Genomic DNA, 18,577 nt, shown 5'->3' with positions numbered 1-18,577 from the left:
GGATCTTAGTATTTCTCTCGCCCTCTTCGGCGATTTGTGACCCATTGTTCTCAAACCCAACTGCACTGGTATGTCTAAAGTGAATAAGTTATTTACTGGTACTGGGTCCGTAGTTTTCATAAAGCTTTAATTGTATGCAATAACTATTATTGGTATCATGATTTAGAAAATGTTATTTGTGCATGCGTGTTATGTGTGTAGAGGGGTAGGATATAGACGAGATACTAAGACCGGCAATCGTCCTCTAAAAACCCGCAAGTCACATACCAGTTTTCTCTAAATCACCATGTGAGGGCGCAACTTTTCACAATGGCGGCATGGCATCATTCGAAGGGAAATCTTGTGTAACTTTTCCTCTGAAAATAGCATTCAATTTTAAATTTAGATTTAGATTAATGTATCGTCAACGAATATGTTAGTGTTTTAGTAGCGCCGACAACGGAGAACAGCGAAATTTTTGTGCACCTCATTGACGTTACGTTAACGTTTTAATATTAATGAGGTCTTTACTAATATGGAACGATTCTATAAAAAAAAAACCGGCCAGGATTTGTAGTATTGAACGCTATGTGGGTTTTGTTATTTTTCAAATGCATGCATTCTAAATATTTTGAAAACTTGTAAGGGTCCATGATTCAATCCCAGGCTCTCTCATGTCATATGTATCACTTAGGATCAAGATGATCACAGATTTCTCGTGCTCAGGACCAATCTTTCAATAACTCTGTCAGACAACTTATTTTCCTCTCTCTCACCAAATATTAATCTTCAAGCCATTGCTGTGTTTCCTTTCTATATAAGTATCAAGCCTGTATACATTTCATAATTCAAATTGTATTTTAATATTGCATATTTCCACATTATCTAGAGAGGGATAATATATTCTTTCACGGTTTTATCACAGAAGAGAAAAAATGAGGAACATAAAATGCACTCACCATGTAACTGATAAAATGTATATACGATATGCTTGTATTATAATAAACATATGTACAGGGAACAAGTAATTAATGTTGTCTTCGTGGACTTTATTTCTTAATTCATTTTCGAGACAGGAGAAAACAGCCTATCTTGCATACCACTTCTCAGTTACTCCAACACTTATTTGGCGGAAAAAACTCTATCAGAAGTAAAAATTTTAGTTAAAGAAGGTTTGATGTAAGTATCAAAACTTATGATCAGCAAGTACTGTTATAAAAGGAAAAAGACTGCATACGAGACGAGATATAAGCTTATTGTATAACTGGAACATATACTTTATCTATGAATGCCCTGAGTTCGGCCTCACGGCCTCACTCCAAAGCCAGAGCCAGGAGAGAGATGCTCACAGCTCCGGAAAAGAAGGGAAAAAAGTTTTATATCACTACAAAAATCGACGAGTCAATTGATCAATGTCACACTCAAAATAAGTTTATTTCACCACAAAAATTGATCATTCGATTAATCATTCAACCAACCAAATAACAAATCAATTCATAAATCGATCGATCGATCGATCAATCAATCAATCAATCAATAACATGCTCGCTGCACCCTGTGATGTTGGCGACGTGTATCACTTGCCCGACAGCAATTGCCCGACCTCATCATGTGGGGCAAATGTGACGTATGCGTATTACGTTCTGAAGCGTTGCTCATGTATACTATTCACTGAAAAGTGTGTTGGCCTTTAATATCTCAGCCAGTCATTCCTACGTCAAAGGTCAAACTCCAAATTGAGCTGGTTGAAAATTAGCAGTACAAGATATGCTAATGATATGCTAATGATCCACTTGACACACTATACATCCATGATAAAACTTGCCAGTTAACCTTGAATTTAGCAGAATGGATCGTTGGGTTGGTCGTGTTGCGTTAGTGACAGGTGCTTCTGTCGGCATCGGAGCTGCAATAGCAAGGATTCTGGCTGAACATGGACTGAAGGTGTACGGATGTGGTAGAAACGTGGATTCTATCAAGGTAGGTAGGTCTAGAACTTAATAGATACCAATTCAAGCCTGCAATGTTATACAATGTTATCATGGTTCAAGGTCGCATAAACAAAAGGTCCATCCGTGACTCGATCACACATTAGAGCCATAGATTATTATTGTTAGTGGTGGAATCTTTTTCTTTAAAATGTTATTTTTTGATATCCACTTTTACACATGTGTATTATTTTCTTGGTCAGTTCCAACAGTTGTCTGTAATGTACGCCGTGACGGGTGCCGGGTGAGAGGAGGCCGTTGACGGCGGAACGAAACAACGCATCTTGCAGTCTATTCCCACAGCAACTTCTCGTTATTTTGTTATTCCCGGGGATGGGGGATAGGGGATGGGGTGGGTAATAGGTGCAGGTGTGCCCTGGCGGATTTAAATTACAAGAACAGACGCTACAAAAATTCACAAATCTAAATAGAGGTCAAAAATCTATATTTCAGCCAGAAATTAAGGGTGAAATGTCTACATTCTGCCTGAAATTGGACTCAAAAGCCTCGGAAAAAAATCGGCAACTTGGAAACTACGTTGTCCAAAATATGGGGTCAAAAGGTCGTACAATGCGTTCAAAGAGGAGGTCAAACATCTTAAAAATCAACAGTCAAACGTTTACATGAGTTATGCAGTATACGTCGTGTATATACCCTTACTTTGAACCCGCCCTCCAATAGTTATTCGAGCCCCTCCCAGATCATCATTTTTACAGGGGCAAGTGGCAAATCAGGGGTATGGGTCTCCTCAGTATAGTGGTCAAATAAAAGGTGACCACCTGGTAATTTGTTTTGATTTCTTGGGTTCATTCCGGGAAGGGCATGAAAATGATTGTTTGCTAGTCTATGCATGGTGGGGGGGGAGGGGATTCTGCGACATAAGAATTGAGCAAAATAGTTCTCTTCAGCTCCCCCACCCGGCAACTGGAAAAGCCGCGCCAAAGTCTATCCTGGACACGCATAGACATATCCGTTATATGCCTGTCCTGTCGGATTACAACTTGGATTACGCTGACTGTAGAATAGTCTTGTAAGGTGCGTCGTCGACCTGAAAAAAGGTCACTCTATAGTTTCAAGAACATTGAGCAAAGTGCGGAGTTGTATAACTGTTAGATAGGGATATTATAAGTCGTGAATGCTTTAAGAGAATTCGAACGCATAGTTTTTCCAGTTTGTACGACTGAAAAATAATTGTTTTTATTTTATTTCAGAAATTATCTGACGAGTTAAAATCACTTAACACAAAGGGAACTTTACATCCAATCAAATGTGACCTCAGACAGGAACAAGACATATTAGCAATGTTTGAGGAAATCAAGAAAAACGACGGTGGTGTCGACGTGTGTATAAATAATGCCGGTCTGTCCCATGCTACTACTTTACTGGATGGAAAGACTGAAGACTGGCGGGAAATGTTAGATGTAAGGCAACAGGTGGGGGGGGGGTTGAGAGAAAATTGGGGGGGGGGGGGGAAACACGAACAAAATTAGGGATGTAAAGGGAGCTCCCTAATATAATATATATTTGGTGAAATGTCGGTGTGGAGAGAGAGAGAGAGAGAGAGAGAGAGAGAGAGAGAGAGAGAGAGAGAGAGAGAGAGAGAGAGAGAGAGAGAGAGAGAGAGAGAGAGAGAGAGAGAGAGAGAGAGATTGACTCTGAACAAAATTAAACCTCGGGAGGGGTCGCTTACCTTGTACACTACTACACTATATCTAATTATGAAATAGTTGAGTCGATACCCAAACGAATACCATAAAATTGCATACATTCAGAATGCGGGTGGGGGGGGGGGTGTTCCATATAATTGCACATACGCTATTATCTAGTGTTACTGGGGGGGGGGGGGCTAAGACAATTCTTGGGTTTATTTCGGGGTTGCAAAGACTGTCTGTCTGTCTGTCTGTCTGTCTGTCTGTCTGTCTGTCTGTCTGTCTGTCTGTCTGTCTGTTTGTCTGTCATGTTGTCAGCTTTCTGTACCACATGATGTAGACGTATGTATAATTAACTGTTCTAATAATCTATCAACAGGTCAATGTACTGGCCCTGTGTATTTGTACCAGAGAAGCAGTTAAACAAATGCAAGAGAAGAATACAGAAGGTCATATAATTCACATTAACAGGTTAGATTGCATATGTACTCCTTTCAAAATCTATTGTGATGTTTATGTTTTGTTAGGGACGGCGGGTCCTTCGGGGCCGGGCAGTTTTCGTCAGACGATAGCGTCCCCAAAATACATGTTTATTTATGAATTATTTCAGTATATATATATATATATATATATATATATATATATATATATATATATATATATATATATATATATATATATATATATATATATATATATATATATACGTACTGACACACATACACACACATACACATACACAGAGAGACAAACGCACACATACACATACACATACACACACACACACACACACAGAACATAAATACGTTTTCTTTTAGCAATTTGGCTTTAGTCATGTCTTTGTTTAATTCTAGACGTATCTCGTTTTATTTTCATCTCTTTATCTTGACCAAAACGTTATCTGCAATAGTCTGTCTGGTCATCGTGTGGCGATGGGAGCTTATCCATTAAATTTCTATGCAGGAACTAAACACATGGTGAAGGGTCTGACTGAGGGACTCCGACAAGAATTGTGGCAGTCGAATCCTAGAATAAGAGTAACTGTAAGTACGAGTGCTTTACTCCTTGAATTTAGTGCTAAGTTGTTCTTTTTTTCTGTTCCATGTTGTTTTATTAAACAATTAGCTAGCTACACTCACATAAATACTCCTTAGGGCGTCCGTAATTAATTCTGTGTTTCTCGGAATCCGACCGATCCTATATGGCGACTCCACGATCACGTATCTGAGCGAAAATTATCATTTATTACCAAAATTTGGGAACTTTAATAATAAGTATGGTTCACAGTTTTCTTCTGACTTTTAATTGTCATATCGAAGTCATTCAGAATGTAAAAGAATTATGAAATGAAAGTATCACCAACATGTCCACGTACGCTTACCTTTTTACAACTTAAAAAAACAAAAACCTGTTTTTAACTGATCGACTGACCCATCATTTCTACGGTGTTACGATGAGAAATATGTCACATTGGTTTGGTTAGCATACTACATCCAAAATGAACATAATATAAAGAGTAAATATAATCTAGAATGGTTGATTGATAGTTGGAATATCATGCATGAAGTGTTTCCTCGATACATTGCTGAAATTCTCATATACAAGGCAAGCTGTATGCCCGGGAGGACAAAATGGCTGCTATTCGCGAAGAGCTGATGTAACAGAAAAAAATAGAGTTTTAGGTTTTCGAACCCTTTTTGAGACATATATATAGCTAAACCAAATTTGCCAATAGATTGTGTGATATCTTTTGTTTACAAACATAGCCAACGAGGGATCAGTGATAATGTATGAATTAACAATGAAAGTTGGTGTACAGGCGAGACTTGAAATGTTAATACATGTTGTTAGGAATTCTGAATCAACAGTCGCATGTACTGAATGGCAGTAAACATGAATTAACCTCCTCTTTTTTTCCAGGCAGTTTCACCTGGCCTTGTGAAAACAGATTTTCAAATCAGAATGAATGGCGAAGAAAGAGGACAACAAATATATGACCAGTTCACGGTCAGTACATCTTATATATAAGACTATACAATACACGAGATATTATTCTAGTATGTCAGGATGGTTAGGAGGCTATGTGTGTTCAAATATTTTAAATATTCAAATAAGAACGACAGGAGTGAGACAAGAATGTATCTTTTTTTTTCGCAAACACGATTTGTGAATTTGATAATTATATCTGAAGGGTATGATGATGACGTCGATTATGACGACAATTATGACGATGACGATGATGATGACGATGACGACGATTATGATGTTGACGACGATGACGATGACGATGACGATGGCGATGATGACGATGGTCCCATCCGGCTTTCCATACGATGACGACGATTTATTTTGTTGACGTTAACAATGATGATAACGACGACGACGACGGCGATGGTGATAATGTTGATTTATTATTATTTCGTAGTGTCTGGAGGCGAAAGACATCGCTGACATGGTTGTATATATTATGAAGGCTCCTCCACACGTACAGGTAAATGCTGGTTTACTGTAAACCTAGATATTTTCACCACTAGACATTTTGCGAATTTACTGTCTTCAACTTGTTCTCAAAGTCTGATTTTACTAAATGCGAGACTGGTACATTGTCTTCATGTAAAGGAAATCATTTTAGTCCCTACTTGTTTGTGTGTTTTTGTTGCTGAGCCAAATAAGCGAAGATAAAACTTTAGCGAAATTTCAAGGTTTACCGTATCTTGCTAACGGGAACAAAAACAAACTTACAGAACAAATGTTTATCACAGCTCATGGTTACGTTTGATATTTTCAGAGAACCATCAGGCAGTTTCATGTTTTTTCAGATCTGAAAAAATAATCATCGGTCTAAACAATACATTAATTTATGAAAGTAAGTTTGAGGAAAGCCTAAGATTATTAAGATGTGGTACCAGCCTACAAGTGAAAATTTTGGTACATAAATGATGACGTCATCACTAAAATTTGACGACAGGGGAAAAATTAAATAACATAAAATAAATGTCTCCTGTAAAGTTCATGAAACTATTTATGATTATTTAATTTATACTTGAACATAGTAATATGCTTCTTCTTTGTGTTTACTGACAGGTTCACGATATCGTGGTGCGGCCGACAGAACAGCAGAGTTAATATACGCTTAGATGATGGCGTAGATTGGACGACTTGGACGAGAGGCTGACTGACCGTCACAAACAACAAGTTTATTTCATGAACTATATTAACTCAATTGACTACTCTTGGATGAATATGATTAATTGTTTTTGTTGGAAATAAACTCCAAATTAGTATATCACCATCGCAAGCTGATCTTGTCGTTTATCCAAGGCCAGAACACATTACATGAGGCAATGAGACCACAAATTGTACAATCCCATTGTTTTGAGCTTCATTATAGCATGAAAGTAAAATGTAGCTACTCGGAACGGTAAATTACAAACGAATGCGGCGTTTCGTTCCGTCTAATATCAAAATAACTTGATTCACTGAGCATTAATGTCTTTGAAACTGAGAAGCGTAGATACGTCAGTGGGCAAAATTACCAAACCCCATCTCAATACCGTTCCTACCGGACAAAAATGGACATGCAGTGAATGTTGTGGTGTGATGCAGACCACTATAGTTTCTCTATAGTGGTCTTAGGGTGTGGGGAGAGAAGTAGTTCTCACAGGGAACGATAGTATAAGATACTGGTGATATCGTGGTGGTTTGTGGACGTTGACTTCAGTGCCTTTAAAAATAACGATATCGTTATTTTTTTTAAAGTGTAAATTTTTATCCTGTACATTTGATGATGCAAATAATGATATATACCAGTGCACCTGTCGCTGTAGTCCATAAACTTTTCATTCGGAAGTAGTATTTTTGTTTTGTATCGAAATTTAAAGTAGTTAGGTATGTATAGGGTTAGCAGAAAAAACTAGAGGTTGATATTAACACGACATGATAGCTGATATTAATATCCATAACGTATAGAAGTGTGCGAAGGGCAGTAAATATAATTTAAAACAGTAGGTACTATAAACGTGTTGAAATGCATGTTGCTCTTTGAACCTATATGTGCTATAATATTTATTCATACATTGGAGGGTTTTCCAACGTGTCCTAGCTGTAACACAAGAAGTTTTTAAAAAAAAATAAAGTATCCGAATGTTCAGTTATCGTGATCGTTGTGTGACAACTTGCTTTGCATCCGGGTATTTTCGTTGGTGCAAGTGAATTTCTAGTTATGATCTTTATTAACGTTGTACTGTAGCATGCACCTCAAACTTTTACTTTTCACGAAAAATCAAACCCATTTTCAGTTTAAATCAAGAAAATAATTGCGGGTCATCGTACAAAACTGCGAAAACCGTATCAAAGTCATGCCATTTTAAAATCCAACATGGCTGCCGAATACTGTGTTAACTCTAGAGTGACTATGGGAAAATAACAGATTGTTTGTTCCCAAGAAAACAAGACGAGCAAATCACAACAATTATGTTAATATTTCAAAAGAGATAGGGACGAGCTTTTATATGGAAAAGTTTTGAAAGAATTGCAGAAGTTAGTTGTCAGGGAAAGTGATCCGCGACTCGGTACGCTCTATGCTATAAACCTGAGTAGAACAACTTCTATTGCAAACAGTTGTAAGCACAGGCAGTACTAGACAAGCATTTTGATTTCACAATAAAACATCTACACGCCCGTAACACGGCTTCACAAGAGATCATGATGTATAACCGTTGTTTTTAATTTTGTTATATTTTTTTGTCTCGTTTCAGATCCATAATGTAATGGTACGAGCAATGCGATTTAAAAGCTAGAACATTTTGGACTGCTAAATTTACCCCAAAAATGATGATGACGTGGCGCATCATGTCATAAGCTTATTATAGATAAATATGCATAAATATTGCAATGAGTCAGCACGCTGTAGAATAGTTTACTCACCGGCAAATTCCATAATTCTATCTGATTTGTATGTGACTTATTACTTTACAGCTTCCTCTATACACCATTTTTCTAAACAGAATAAGCACAACAATTATATGATGTAAAAAAATACGCTTAAAGCTGCACTTGCTCCAACTAGAACATTAAAAAACCTGTTTTGTTAGGTACAATACCTTATTCATAATTATATTGTACCGCTTGAAAAGTATCACCTGTTAGTAATCATATTTGTTGTAGCTGTATACACGATAAATCAAATTAAATTGACTTTTGGGTCCGCAAAAATCAGCACCCTCAACGGTGATCATGATTTTATCCTGTTTCTGTACTACTATTGGATGATCAACCACCGATTAACAATAATTAATTATTGGTATTTTTTTTTTTAAAAATCGGTTAATATATTGTGGTTGTCTGATCAAAAAATTATACTCCAGTTACAACTAGTACAGTTTTAACATGGTGACAGATTCAAAACCGAGCTTTCGCTCAAGATTTAAATATGACACTACACTACATACAAATAATATTGACCAGTAATTACTAGATATAAAGGCATTTTATGAGTAACTGACAATTTTTAGTGAATGTATATCTTTGATAATTTGATGAAAAAAATGTCCCAGTTGCAGCTAGTGCACATTTAAGAATGAAAAGAAAATTTAAACTTTTTGATTTTTATTTGTACCAACAACCAAATAAACACGTGCTTTGAATGCAGTACTTTTCAGCGGCAACTTGGGTAGTTCGTTTTTCTGTAGTATTCTGGGCTTGTATATAAATACATACGTACACGTCACCACTGCGTACAAGCAAAGGTGAACATGCATGAAACGAGTCTGGCGCCTCCTACAGGCATTTCACGTCTGTAGTTAATTCATTGATTATGCAGTCACGTAGTACTAGTAGCAATAGGGTGACAATGTTGCAACGCTGATTATAATCTAGTTATGTGCTTGTCATCATACTTGAGAACCCAACTTTATCTTATGGCTGTAATTATAAGGCTCGACAAAACGTGTTCTGATTTAATCAATTGCATGCACGGTATCGCTTCATCGCCAATATCAAATCAATACAGCCTAGAAATGGCCATGTTGGTGCCTGGATATCGAGGAATACTTTGCCTGGATGTCGAGGGACTCAAAGTACTCAAGGATCATCGGAGCAGTGACAAAATCCTGATAAACATGATGAATCTAACCAGCGTTTTTACGTTTGAAATACCGTCTCAACAAATGTTTATTCTTATATGCCACAAAATATTCTTTGGAAATTATCAGTTGGAAAGGATTGATTTGTATAATATTCGGAAATTGAGTAAGAAAGAGAGTCTTTAGTAAGCACGATATCGATTGAAAGACTCGCTAATCACGAAACTTCTGTTATTCGACGAGATGTAAAACTAACACACAAATTTTTAGATAAAAATGAGTCAAAGTAAAATATGACCCTCCCCGAGTACCTTACTGAAGGCTCCCTTAGATTCCCGTTCACTCATAGACGGTGAGCATTGCTAACTGGCGCACGTCACTGTCATTTCACCCAAAACATCACACTCTGCAGTGCAGTATGGATCGTTGGAGAGGACGTGTTGCCTTGGTAACTGGTGCTGGTTCTGGTATTGGTGCTGAAGTAGCTCGTGTCCTTACTAAATACGAATTGATAGTATATGGATGTGACAAAAATCAAGAGGCTGTCGAGGTAGGACCAGTTGACTAACTAATTATGTCACACTTTTGATATAACGTTGGCTGGGCCTCCAACAACTAGTTTCCTGAGGCCAGGCAGAGCTTAACAGAGCTTGACTGGGCTGGGCTGGGCTGTACTTGACTGAACCACAGACAAGTAACACATGGCCATTTGACTGGTTCTTTGGGCTTGTCTCTAAAACACGACCCCCCCATTCAAATATTGCAAACACTTAGGTTAAACCGCTATCAAATTTGACCAGGGATACAAAAGGACTCATTCCCACAGCTGCTATCACAGTGGCAATTTTAAAGGCATTGGTTATCTACCGATATTTATAATGGGCAGAACTGAACTCAAGAAATTCAAAATACCAGATTGGCACACTATCGACATTGTCAGTACTGAAGTCAACATCCACACTCCACCAAAATATCCCTGGTATCGTATAACAAAAATTATTCCCCATTTGACCCCTATGAGGCCCATTCCTCTCCTCATCACCACAACTAAAGATTGATTAACTGCAGGTTAAATTTGTCAGCAGCGATTTGACTAATATGTTCTGATATTACGGTTCAATAGTGGCAGTGATGGGATTTGGCAACTGTGGCAGCGATCAGACGCCAAAACATTGGGGTTGGAGATTGTCTACTATTCATATACTTAAATTACATGCATAAATTGAGGTCACCATTGTGTGAGTATTTTTCTGGCATCCCTTCAGTTGGTTCCTGTCCATATCCATGTCCATGGCACGTTCCAACCCTGACCGTCCTAAACGAAGCAATATGTAGTCTGATTGGGTCTGATTAAAGCACATTATACCATATATGGAACCAAATTACATTTTATGTAAAAGGTTATTGGCTGTGGGTAAAACTGCTGCACATCACATGATTTGACTAATCTCTTAAGGTTCAGATATGACACATAAACATAAGCGTATACATGTGAACATAGACTTAATTCAAAAGAATAAGGACATGTAGCATTCTTGAATTGAGTCCATAATGCTCTGTTACTAATACTTGCATCGAGCACTGTTCTCTCCAGTGAGACACTTACATCCAAATGAATATATATATATATATATATATATATATATATATATATATATATATATATATATATATATATATATATATATATATATCTGTGTGTGCAAAAGTAATGAGTAGAACAGTCCAACAGTCCTGATAGAAGAATTAAATCCCGTCGTTTTGAATCAACATTCTTTCTCATAGGTTATCAAGGCAGTATGTGTAGTAGGTCATCACCTGACGGTTGTATTTCATTTCTAAGACATAAAAAGTGTGTACATTTTATATTGTATTTATTGTATCTTTATCTTTAATATGTGTTTAATGTATGGATTCACATCACCATAATTTCTCTACGTGAGATAATAAAGTTTTCTTGTATTTTGTATCTTGTACTGTATATGTAAATGCACACATACTGACATTCCCCCACACAATATATTTGTCTGTATATGTGAGGTATATATATGTTGGTAGGTAGGTAGGTGTATGTATGTATTTGTGAATGTGTGTGTGTGTGTGTGTGTGTGTGTGTGTACATGTGTGTGTTTGTTTGTTTATTTGTTTGTTTGGGCGTGCTTGCATGCGTACATTTGTCATAATCAGTTGTCGTTCCGCACTTTACAATGATGCACATTGTTTGCTTGCATGTACATGCATGTGTCAGATGTGTGCAAAGAATGTGTCAATATTCCCCTGTATATACCTAGTAAATTGACGTGTACAAAATATTGTTTCAGATACCCTTCCCGTTGATATGTTTACCTTTCTTCTCAATTGTCTAATATTAGAAGTTACTGGATACTAGTGATACGAAAGGCCAAGGGCAGTTTCATCCAATGAAATGTGACCTTCGACACGAGCATGAAATTCTTGCTATGTTTGAAGAAATCAAGAAAAATCATGGTGGCGTCGACATTTGTATCAACTGTGCAGGGCTTTGCCAATTTGCCAGCTTACTGAAAGGAAGTACAGAAGACTGGAAGGAAATGTTAGATGTACGTCTGAAAAATTATAACTTGATAATTGTAAACTTCAAAATGTTCAGTCAGCTTGAGGGATGAAATTATTGTACTATTGTGTCACTTCTTTGTAGTAATTCGCAGTAATCTGAACTATTCATTAAGTGATAAGACTCTGGTAAAAGTTATCAAGAACTAAATCCAAGATAGCAATTTACATGGCCATAAATTCAATGTCCATTGCTGGTTAATTCATTGTAATATTTACTTTTTAGACGGGCATATTTTTCGTATTATATCCTTCACAGGTTAACGTCTTAGCACTTTGTATTTGTACCAGAGAAGCTGTGAAACAAATGCAAGAGAAGAACGTAGAGGAAGGTCATATCATACATATTATCAGGTACGTACATTACACATAGACACACAGAGTAACATATGGACTCGCTTTCACCCACAAATCAAACACACACCGCACACGCACACACACACACACACACACACACACACACACACACACACACACACACACACATATATATATATATATTACAGTATCAAGCAAGATGCACATGGGCCGTTATACAGTGTTTCACGCTGGTGCGATCATCAGAGGACTAACGATATAGTTCTATGAAGTTTCAAATTTCAAAGTTAAAAAAAATCCATTTTACGTGATATGGGTGACACAGTGGATACAGTTGGTCAATATATCTATATTTTGATGTGTGCACTTCGATATCAATTCTGAACGTTTAATATATTTAATAAATTCGATTTGTCGACATATATGATTATGTGATGCATAACTTTTCTGCCAGGCAACGTTCTCACCGCTTCGATTTTGAATAGAAAGCTGCATATGTAGTGATTGACCATTCCAGTGCCTATCTAATAAAATCTTATCAACAGTGGTAATGTCAGGACGGACGATATCAGCAAACAATCGGTTACATAGATAACACTTTCAAAACCTGTTATGAAAGTCACAAATAATACCTCACTAATAAGAGATACCACAGCTGTACTGAGCTATCAACACATGTCTGGAACTTAAAGGGGAAAGGGCCAAGAGTAGGATTGACTGGTCAATCATCACACATGCGACTTCCTAATGATTCGTATATATCAAAGCGGTGTGACCTTTGCCTGACCGAAAAGCTATGCATCCTATATGCTGACAAATCGAATTTACTGAATAAACATTCACATTTTATATCATAGTACCGCCATCAAAATAGATATATATTAATAGCCAACTTCCACGATAGCACCCACATCACGTGAAATGGAATTAACGACTGGACGGGTGTGTATTTTGTTTGATACTGTATTATTTACACCGCCCTACATACATGTATTGAGCACTGTTTACTCCAGCATAGACATTTTCCATATATTCAGTTTATATAAATATAATTATATATCACGATATATAACTATATAAAATGTATATATACAACTTTACACCAAGGTTCTGTATGTAAATAATACCGTACACTATACAGTTCTAACCCAAATATTTCGAAGAGACTAAGCTCCTCTTGATCGATGAGTCTGTTACACATATATACTGGAGACAGCAGCTATTGTCCTGTAATGATATGAATAGCCAGTTCAGACAGCTGTTGATATATACTTGGGACGACTTGTTGCTCTTTTCTCTGTATACCAATGATGCGTTTGTCTAGTTTTTTGATCCACAAGTCAAGTTCAACACCATCCCTACGTATCTCATAGTCTGCCCCCATTGCGGTCGATCGGAAGCTGGTACAGCAGGTATGGAGGGTTTGGCGAGTCCTGTCCGGCAAATTAGCAGGAGCATTGTATTTTGGTATTTTTGTACATTCCATCAGTTTTATTTTGCATTGAGTTTTTAGTACTTCCGGACATCGCATTTGCATGAACCTTCCCGAAGCGAATTTCTATGCTGGAACGAAGCATATGGTAACTGGTCTTACTGAGGGACTCAGACAAGAATTAGGGGAGTTAAATTCAGGCATTAAAATTTCGGTTAGTCAAGTTTAATACCCATATTCGTTTCATTCTGTCTTTAGATTTGACTTTGCATCTTACTTGTAACCGGTCTACGACCCTTACACTAGGTGTTTAGTGATGTCACTGATCAGAATGTCTTTTGATAAGTAGAGGACAATTAAAATGGGTTTTGAAGGTGTCGTAAAGTCTTCTCCTTATCACACTATCAAGCAGACATGTATTGATAATGTATTTATTCATAAATAATAGCAAGGGCCTGTAGATTCACGCGATGCTTTTATCAGTTTACTACTGTTTGTGAAAATCAGTCATATGACGTACTACTATACATAAGATTAACTTTCACATACTTCAACAAAGTGCTAAGAACCTACCATGAACTAACATAAGAGGCACTGCTGTTGTTTTGTATCAAGGCATGATAGTTTGATAGTGTGATAAGAATTTTCGACACTTTCAAAGTCAGTTTTCATTGTCCACCACTAATAAAACAACAGGCCTAGGTTGTTCGGAAGCGTCTCTGATGTGTATAGATTCATGCGATGTTCTTATCAGTTTACTAATGTTTGTGAAAATCATGTAAAAATGCATACTTCAATTTCAATATAATTTAATACATAAGTTAAACATAACTAAGCGCATATGTCCTATAAAGTTTGTTGATTTAATGAATAATTTGCATAATTAATGACTTTCGGTAATTCGGCTTTATCTTAACAATGCAAGCTTCAAATTTCATAGCATTTGGTGCATGTACTAACCATAACAATGCGCACAAGTTTGTTGACATAGTCAAGTATTTACTTATAATGAGTAATTTGAATAATTAATGATCTTCAGTAATTAAGCTATATCTTTGGAATTCAAGTTTTGAATTCCAATAAAAATTTGGCACATACATCAACCATGACAAAGCGTACAACCTCTAAGCTTGTTGATATAGTTTTTACTTTTATGACTAATTTGCATGATTAATGATTTTCGGTAATTAGGCTATTTCTTAAGAATGCAAACTTCAAATGTCAGATAATTTTGTATATGTGTTGACGGTCGATGGTAAAGAAGTGCATATGTCATTTACAGCTTGATGTAACTTATAATCTATATGGTTAATTTGCACAAGCAATGTATTTTTTTAATAATTAGGCAATATGTTAACTGTGCAACCTTCAAATTCCATTTAGTTTGATGTAATTAATTTTCCAATTAAGTGGTACATCATGTATAATAGCTATAGTTTAGAATGTTATATTCCAACAATGTGTGTAGGCCCAACAATCTATGGTTTTGCCCTTAAGGGAAGCATTCAGCTTAAATCTGTTTTGTAAATGATTCTATTCTCATCTCTAGTGAGTGTACGTGCGCTAATCTATCAAAGTAAACTGGTCTAGCAGTTCACTATATTTGTCTATCTTTCAGTCTATATCGCCCTCTGACGTTGACACGAACTTCCACTTTATTCTTTACGGAGAAGAACAAGCCAAGAGAGTCCGCAGCGAAACAAAGGTTTGTTTAGTTTAATAAATCTAAAATCTCAGACCTTACAATTGAGTTAATTTATGCTACCCTGACAATATGATTTGTCGGCATAAATATTGACAGAGCGCGAACAACAACAAGAGTCTAGGTTAAATTTAGACCTATATCCACAGGATCAGCAGGGATGGACTACCCAGAGAGGAAAATCCTGAACACGGGCTTCTAATTACTTTTCAATATTCCTTTAACATGGGGTTTGTAAAGGCTAGAATCTATTCTATGCTAAATGGAACATTGTCCCCAATCGTTTGAGTAAAAAGATTGATAAACATTCATAAAAATCACTTCAAAATTTAACACTTCCATATGGAAGGAACGCCTATCACAAACCAATGATGGAAATTCACAATTTACAAAGCATAGAATGTACTGATCCCCTGGCCTGATTTTTTGCGCCAATTTTCATTGGCTTTTGATGCAACGTATATGTTAGTCTCGTTTACCCAGACTTTTTATGTGCAATTGGCAAAACAATTTTACTTTTTGAATGCACCCATGTGAATCCCCAAAAACATTCAGTCGATACCTGGCCTGGCCTGGTCTGGCCTATACCTGGCTTGTACCCGTGTTTTGTACCGACTGGCTTTCATAGTTTGGAACCACTGGCTAAAATGTGTCAATACCTGCCAATATATAATTTGTCATGGGTAAAATTATAAGTGTGATGTTTTTGTTATGTTTACACATTTTCAGTTGTTAAAAACAGCTGATATAGCTGATATGGTGGTTTATTTGCTGCAAACACCTCCTCATGTACAGGTAATTCAGCTGCATATTTCTAGCCATTGTTGGGTTTAGCAATGAAATGTCAGTAATCTATATTCAACAAACATAGGCAGAGCATATCAAACTAACAAAATTTGGTTTTTTAAAATAATAAAGTACCCGAATATCGTGATCGTTGTGAGAAAGTTTGCTTTGCATCTGGGTATTTTCGTTGGTACGAGTGAAATTCTAGTTATGATCTTCATTAACGATGTGCTATTATAGCATGCACCTCAAAATAAAAATCTTAAACCTTTACTATTTACGAAAACTCAAACCCTTTTTCAGTTAAAGTCAAGAAAATAATTACATATCACAATACAAAACTGTGAAAATCGTATCATAATCAAGCCGTTTTAAAACATGGCTGCCGAATACTTTGTTAACTCCATGGGAAAATAAAAGATTGTTCATTTCCTAGAAACAAATCCCAACAATTCTGTTAATAGCTCAAAATAAAGGGTCAAAATTTTATATGGCAAAATTTGGGAGATTTTCAGATGTTAGTTTCCAGGACCACGACTTGCATCAGATACGCATTTTACTATAAACCCGAAAAAAAACTCGGTTCGTTGAAGTGACCTATTGTTAAACTCTACGCATAGACAGTTACAGACAGCATTTCGGTTTTACACTAAAACATGTATAAACATGTGTTAAAACGGTTCCACAAAGGGATCATGATGTATTTACCATTGTTTTTATTATTCATTACATTTTGTTTTCTCTCTCTCGTTTCAGATCCATAACGTACTGGTACGAGCAATGGGATTTAAAAGCTAGATCGTTTTGGACTGCTAAATTTACCCAAAACATAATGACGACGCGGCGCATCACGTCATAAGCTTTATTTAGTACAGATAAATACGCATCAATATTGCAATGAGTCAGCACGCTGTAGAATAGTTTACTTATCGGCAAATTCCATAATTCTATCTGATTTGTGTGTTACTTATTTTGCAGCTTCCTCTATAAACCGTAGTTCTGAACAGAATAAGCACAACAATTATAACTGAATTATATGTTTAAAAAAAAGTACGCTTAAAGGTGCACTAGCTCCAACTAGAACATTAAAAAAGCTGTTTTGTTAGGTACAATACTTTATTCATAATATTGTACCTCTTGAACAGTATCACCTGTTAGTAATCATATTTGTTGTAGCTATATACACGATAAATCAAATCAAATTGATTTTTGGGTCCGCACCGAAAAATCAGCACCCTCAACGGTGATCATGATTTTAACCTGTTTCTGTACTACTATTGTATAATCAACCACCGATTAACAATAACAATAACTAATTATTGGTATGTAAAAAAATTCGTTTAATATATATTGAAAAATCATACCCCAGTTATTACAACTAGTACAGTTTTAACATGGTGACAAATTCAAAACCGAGCTTTCACTCAAGATTTACACTTGCCACTACACTAACTACAAATAATATTGACCGCTAATTACTAGATATAAAGCCATTTTATGAGTAACTGACAATTTTTTTAGTGAATGTATATCTTTGGTAATTTGATGAAAAAAATGTCCCAGTTGCAGCTAGTGCACGTTTAAGAATGAAAAGAAAATTTGAACTTTTGATTTTTATTTGTACCAACAAGCAAATAAACACGTGCTTTGAATGCAGTACTTTTCAGCGGCAACTTGGGTAGTTCGTTTGTTTTTTACAGTAGTCTGGGTTTGTATATAAATACATACGTACACGTCAACACTGCGTACAAGCAAAGGTGAACATGCATGAAACGAGTCTAGTGCCACCTACAGGCAATATCACGTCTGTAGTTAATTCATTGATTATGCAGTCACGTAGTACTAGTAGCAATAGGGTGACACTGTTACAACGTTGATTACAATCTAGTTATGTGCTTGTCATCATATACTTGATTGAGAACCCAACTTTATCTTATGGCTGTAAGGCTCGACAAAACGTGTTCTGATTTAATCAATTGCATGTACGGTATAGCTTCATCGCCAATATCAAATCAATACAGCATGGAAATGGCCATGTTGGTGCCTGG

At 36.4% G+C, this 18,577-nt stretch overlaps 2 protein-coding genes across 2 annotated transcripts; both read left to right on the top strand.

The window, feature by feature from the left end:
• The first annotated feature begins 1,827 nt into the window (after nucleotides 1–1,827).
• LOC144449542 (dehydrogenase/reductase SDR family member 11-like) lies at nucleotides 1,828–6,742 on the top strand. The gene is made up of 7 exons (XM_078140088.1): nucleotides 1,828–1,959; nucleotides 3,179–3,388; nucleotides 3,996–4,087; nucleotides 4,527–4,659; nucleotides 5,537–5,623; nucleotides 6,042–6,107; nucleotides 6,701–6,742. The coding sequence occupies exons 1-7, from the start codon at nucleotides 1,828–1,830 to the stop codon at nucleotides 6,740–6,742; spliced, it is 762 nt and encodes a 253-aa protein (XP_077996214.1).
• Nucleotides 6,743–10,031: 3,289 nt separating this feature from the next.
• On the top strand, nucleotides 10,032–18,216 carry LOC144449065 (dehydrogenase/reductase SDR family member 11-like). The gene is made up of 7 exons (XM_078139478.1): nucleotides 10,032–10,249; nucleotides 12,072–12,278; nucleotides 12,551–12,645; nucleotides 14,123–14,255; nucleotides 15,660–15,746; nucleotides 16,473–16,538; nucleotides 17,286–18,216. Exons 1-7 carry the CDS (start codon nucleotides 10,118–10,120, stop codon nucleotides 17,325–17,327), a joined length of 762 nt encoding a protein of 253 aa, XP_077995604.1. The 5' UTR covers nucleotides 10,032–10,117; the 3' UTR covers nucleotides 17,328–18,216.
• Nucleotides 18,217–18,577: the final 361 nt, after the last annotated feature.

Source organism: Glandiceps talaboti, chromosome 18, assembly GCF_964340395.1.
Source record: "Glandiceps talaboti chromosome 18, keGlaTala1.1, whole genome shotgun sequence".
Classification (NCBI taxonomy): Eukaryota; Metazoa; Hemichordata; class Enteropneusta; family Spengelidae; genus Glandiceps; species Glandiceps talaboti.
The sequence above is the reverse complement of the archived record's forward strand: the minus strand, read 5'-3'. Positions and strand labels throughout refer to the sequence as shown.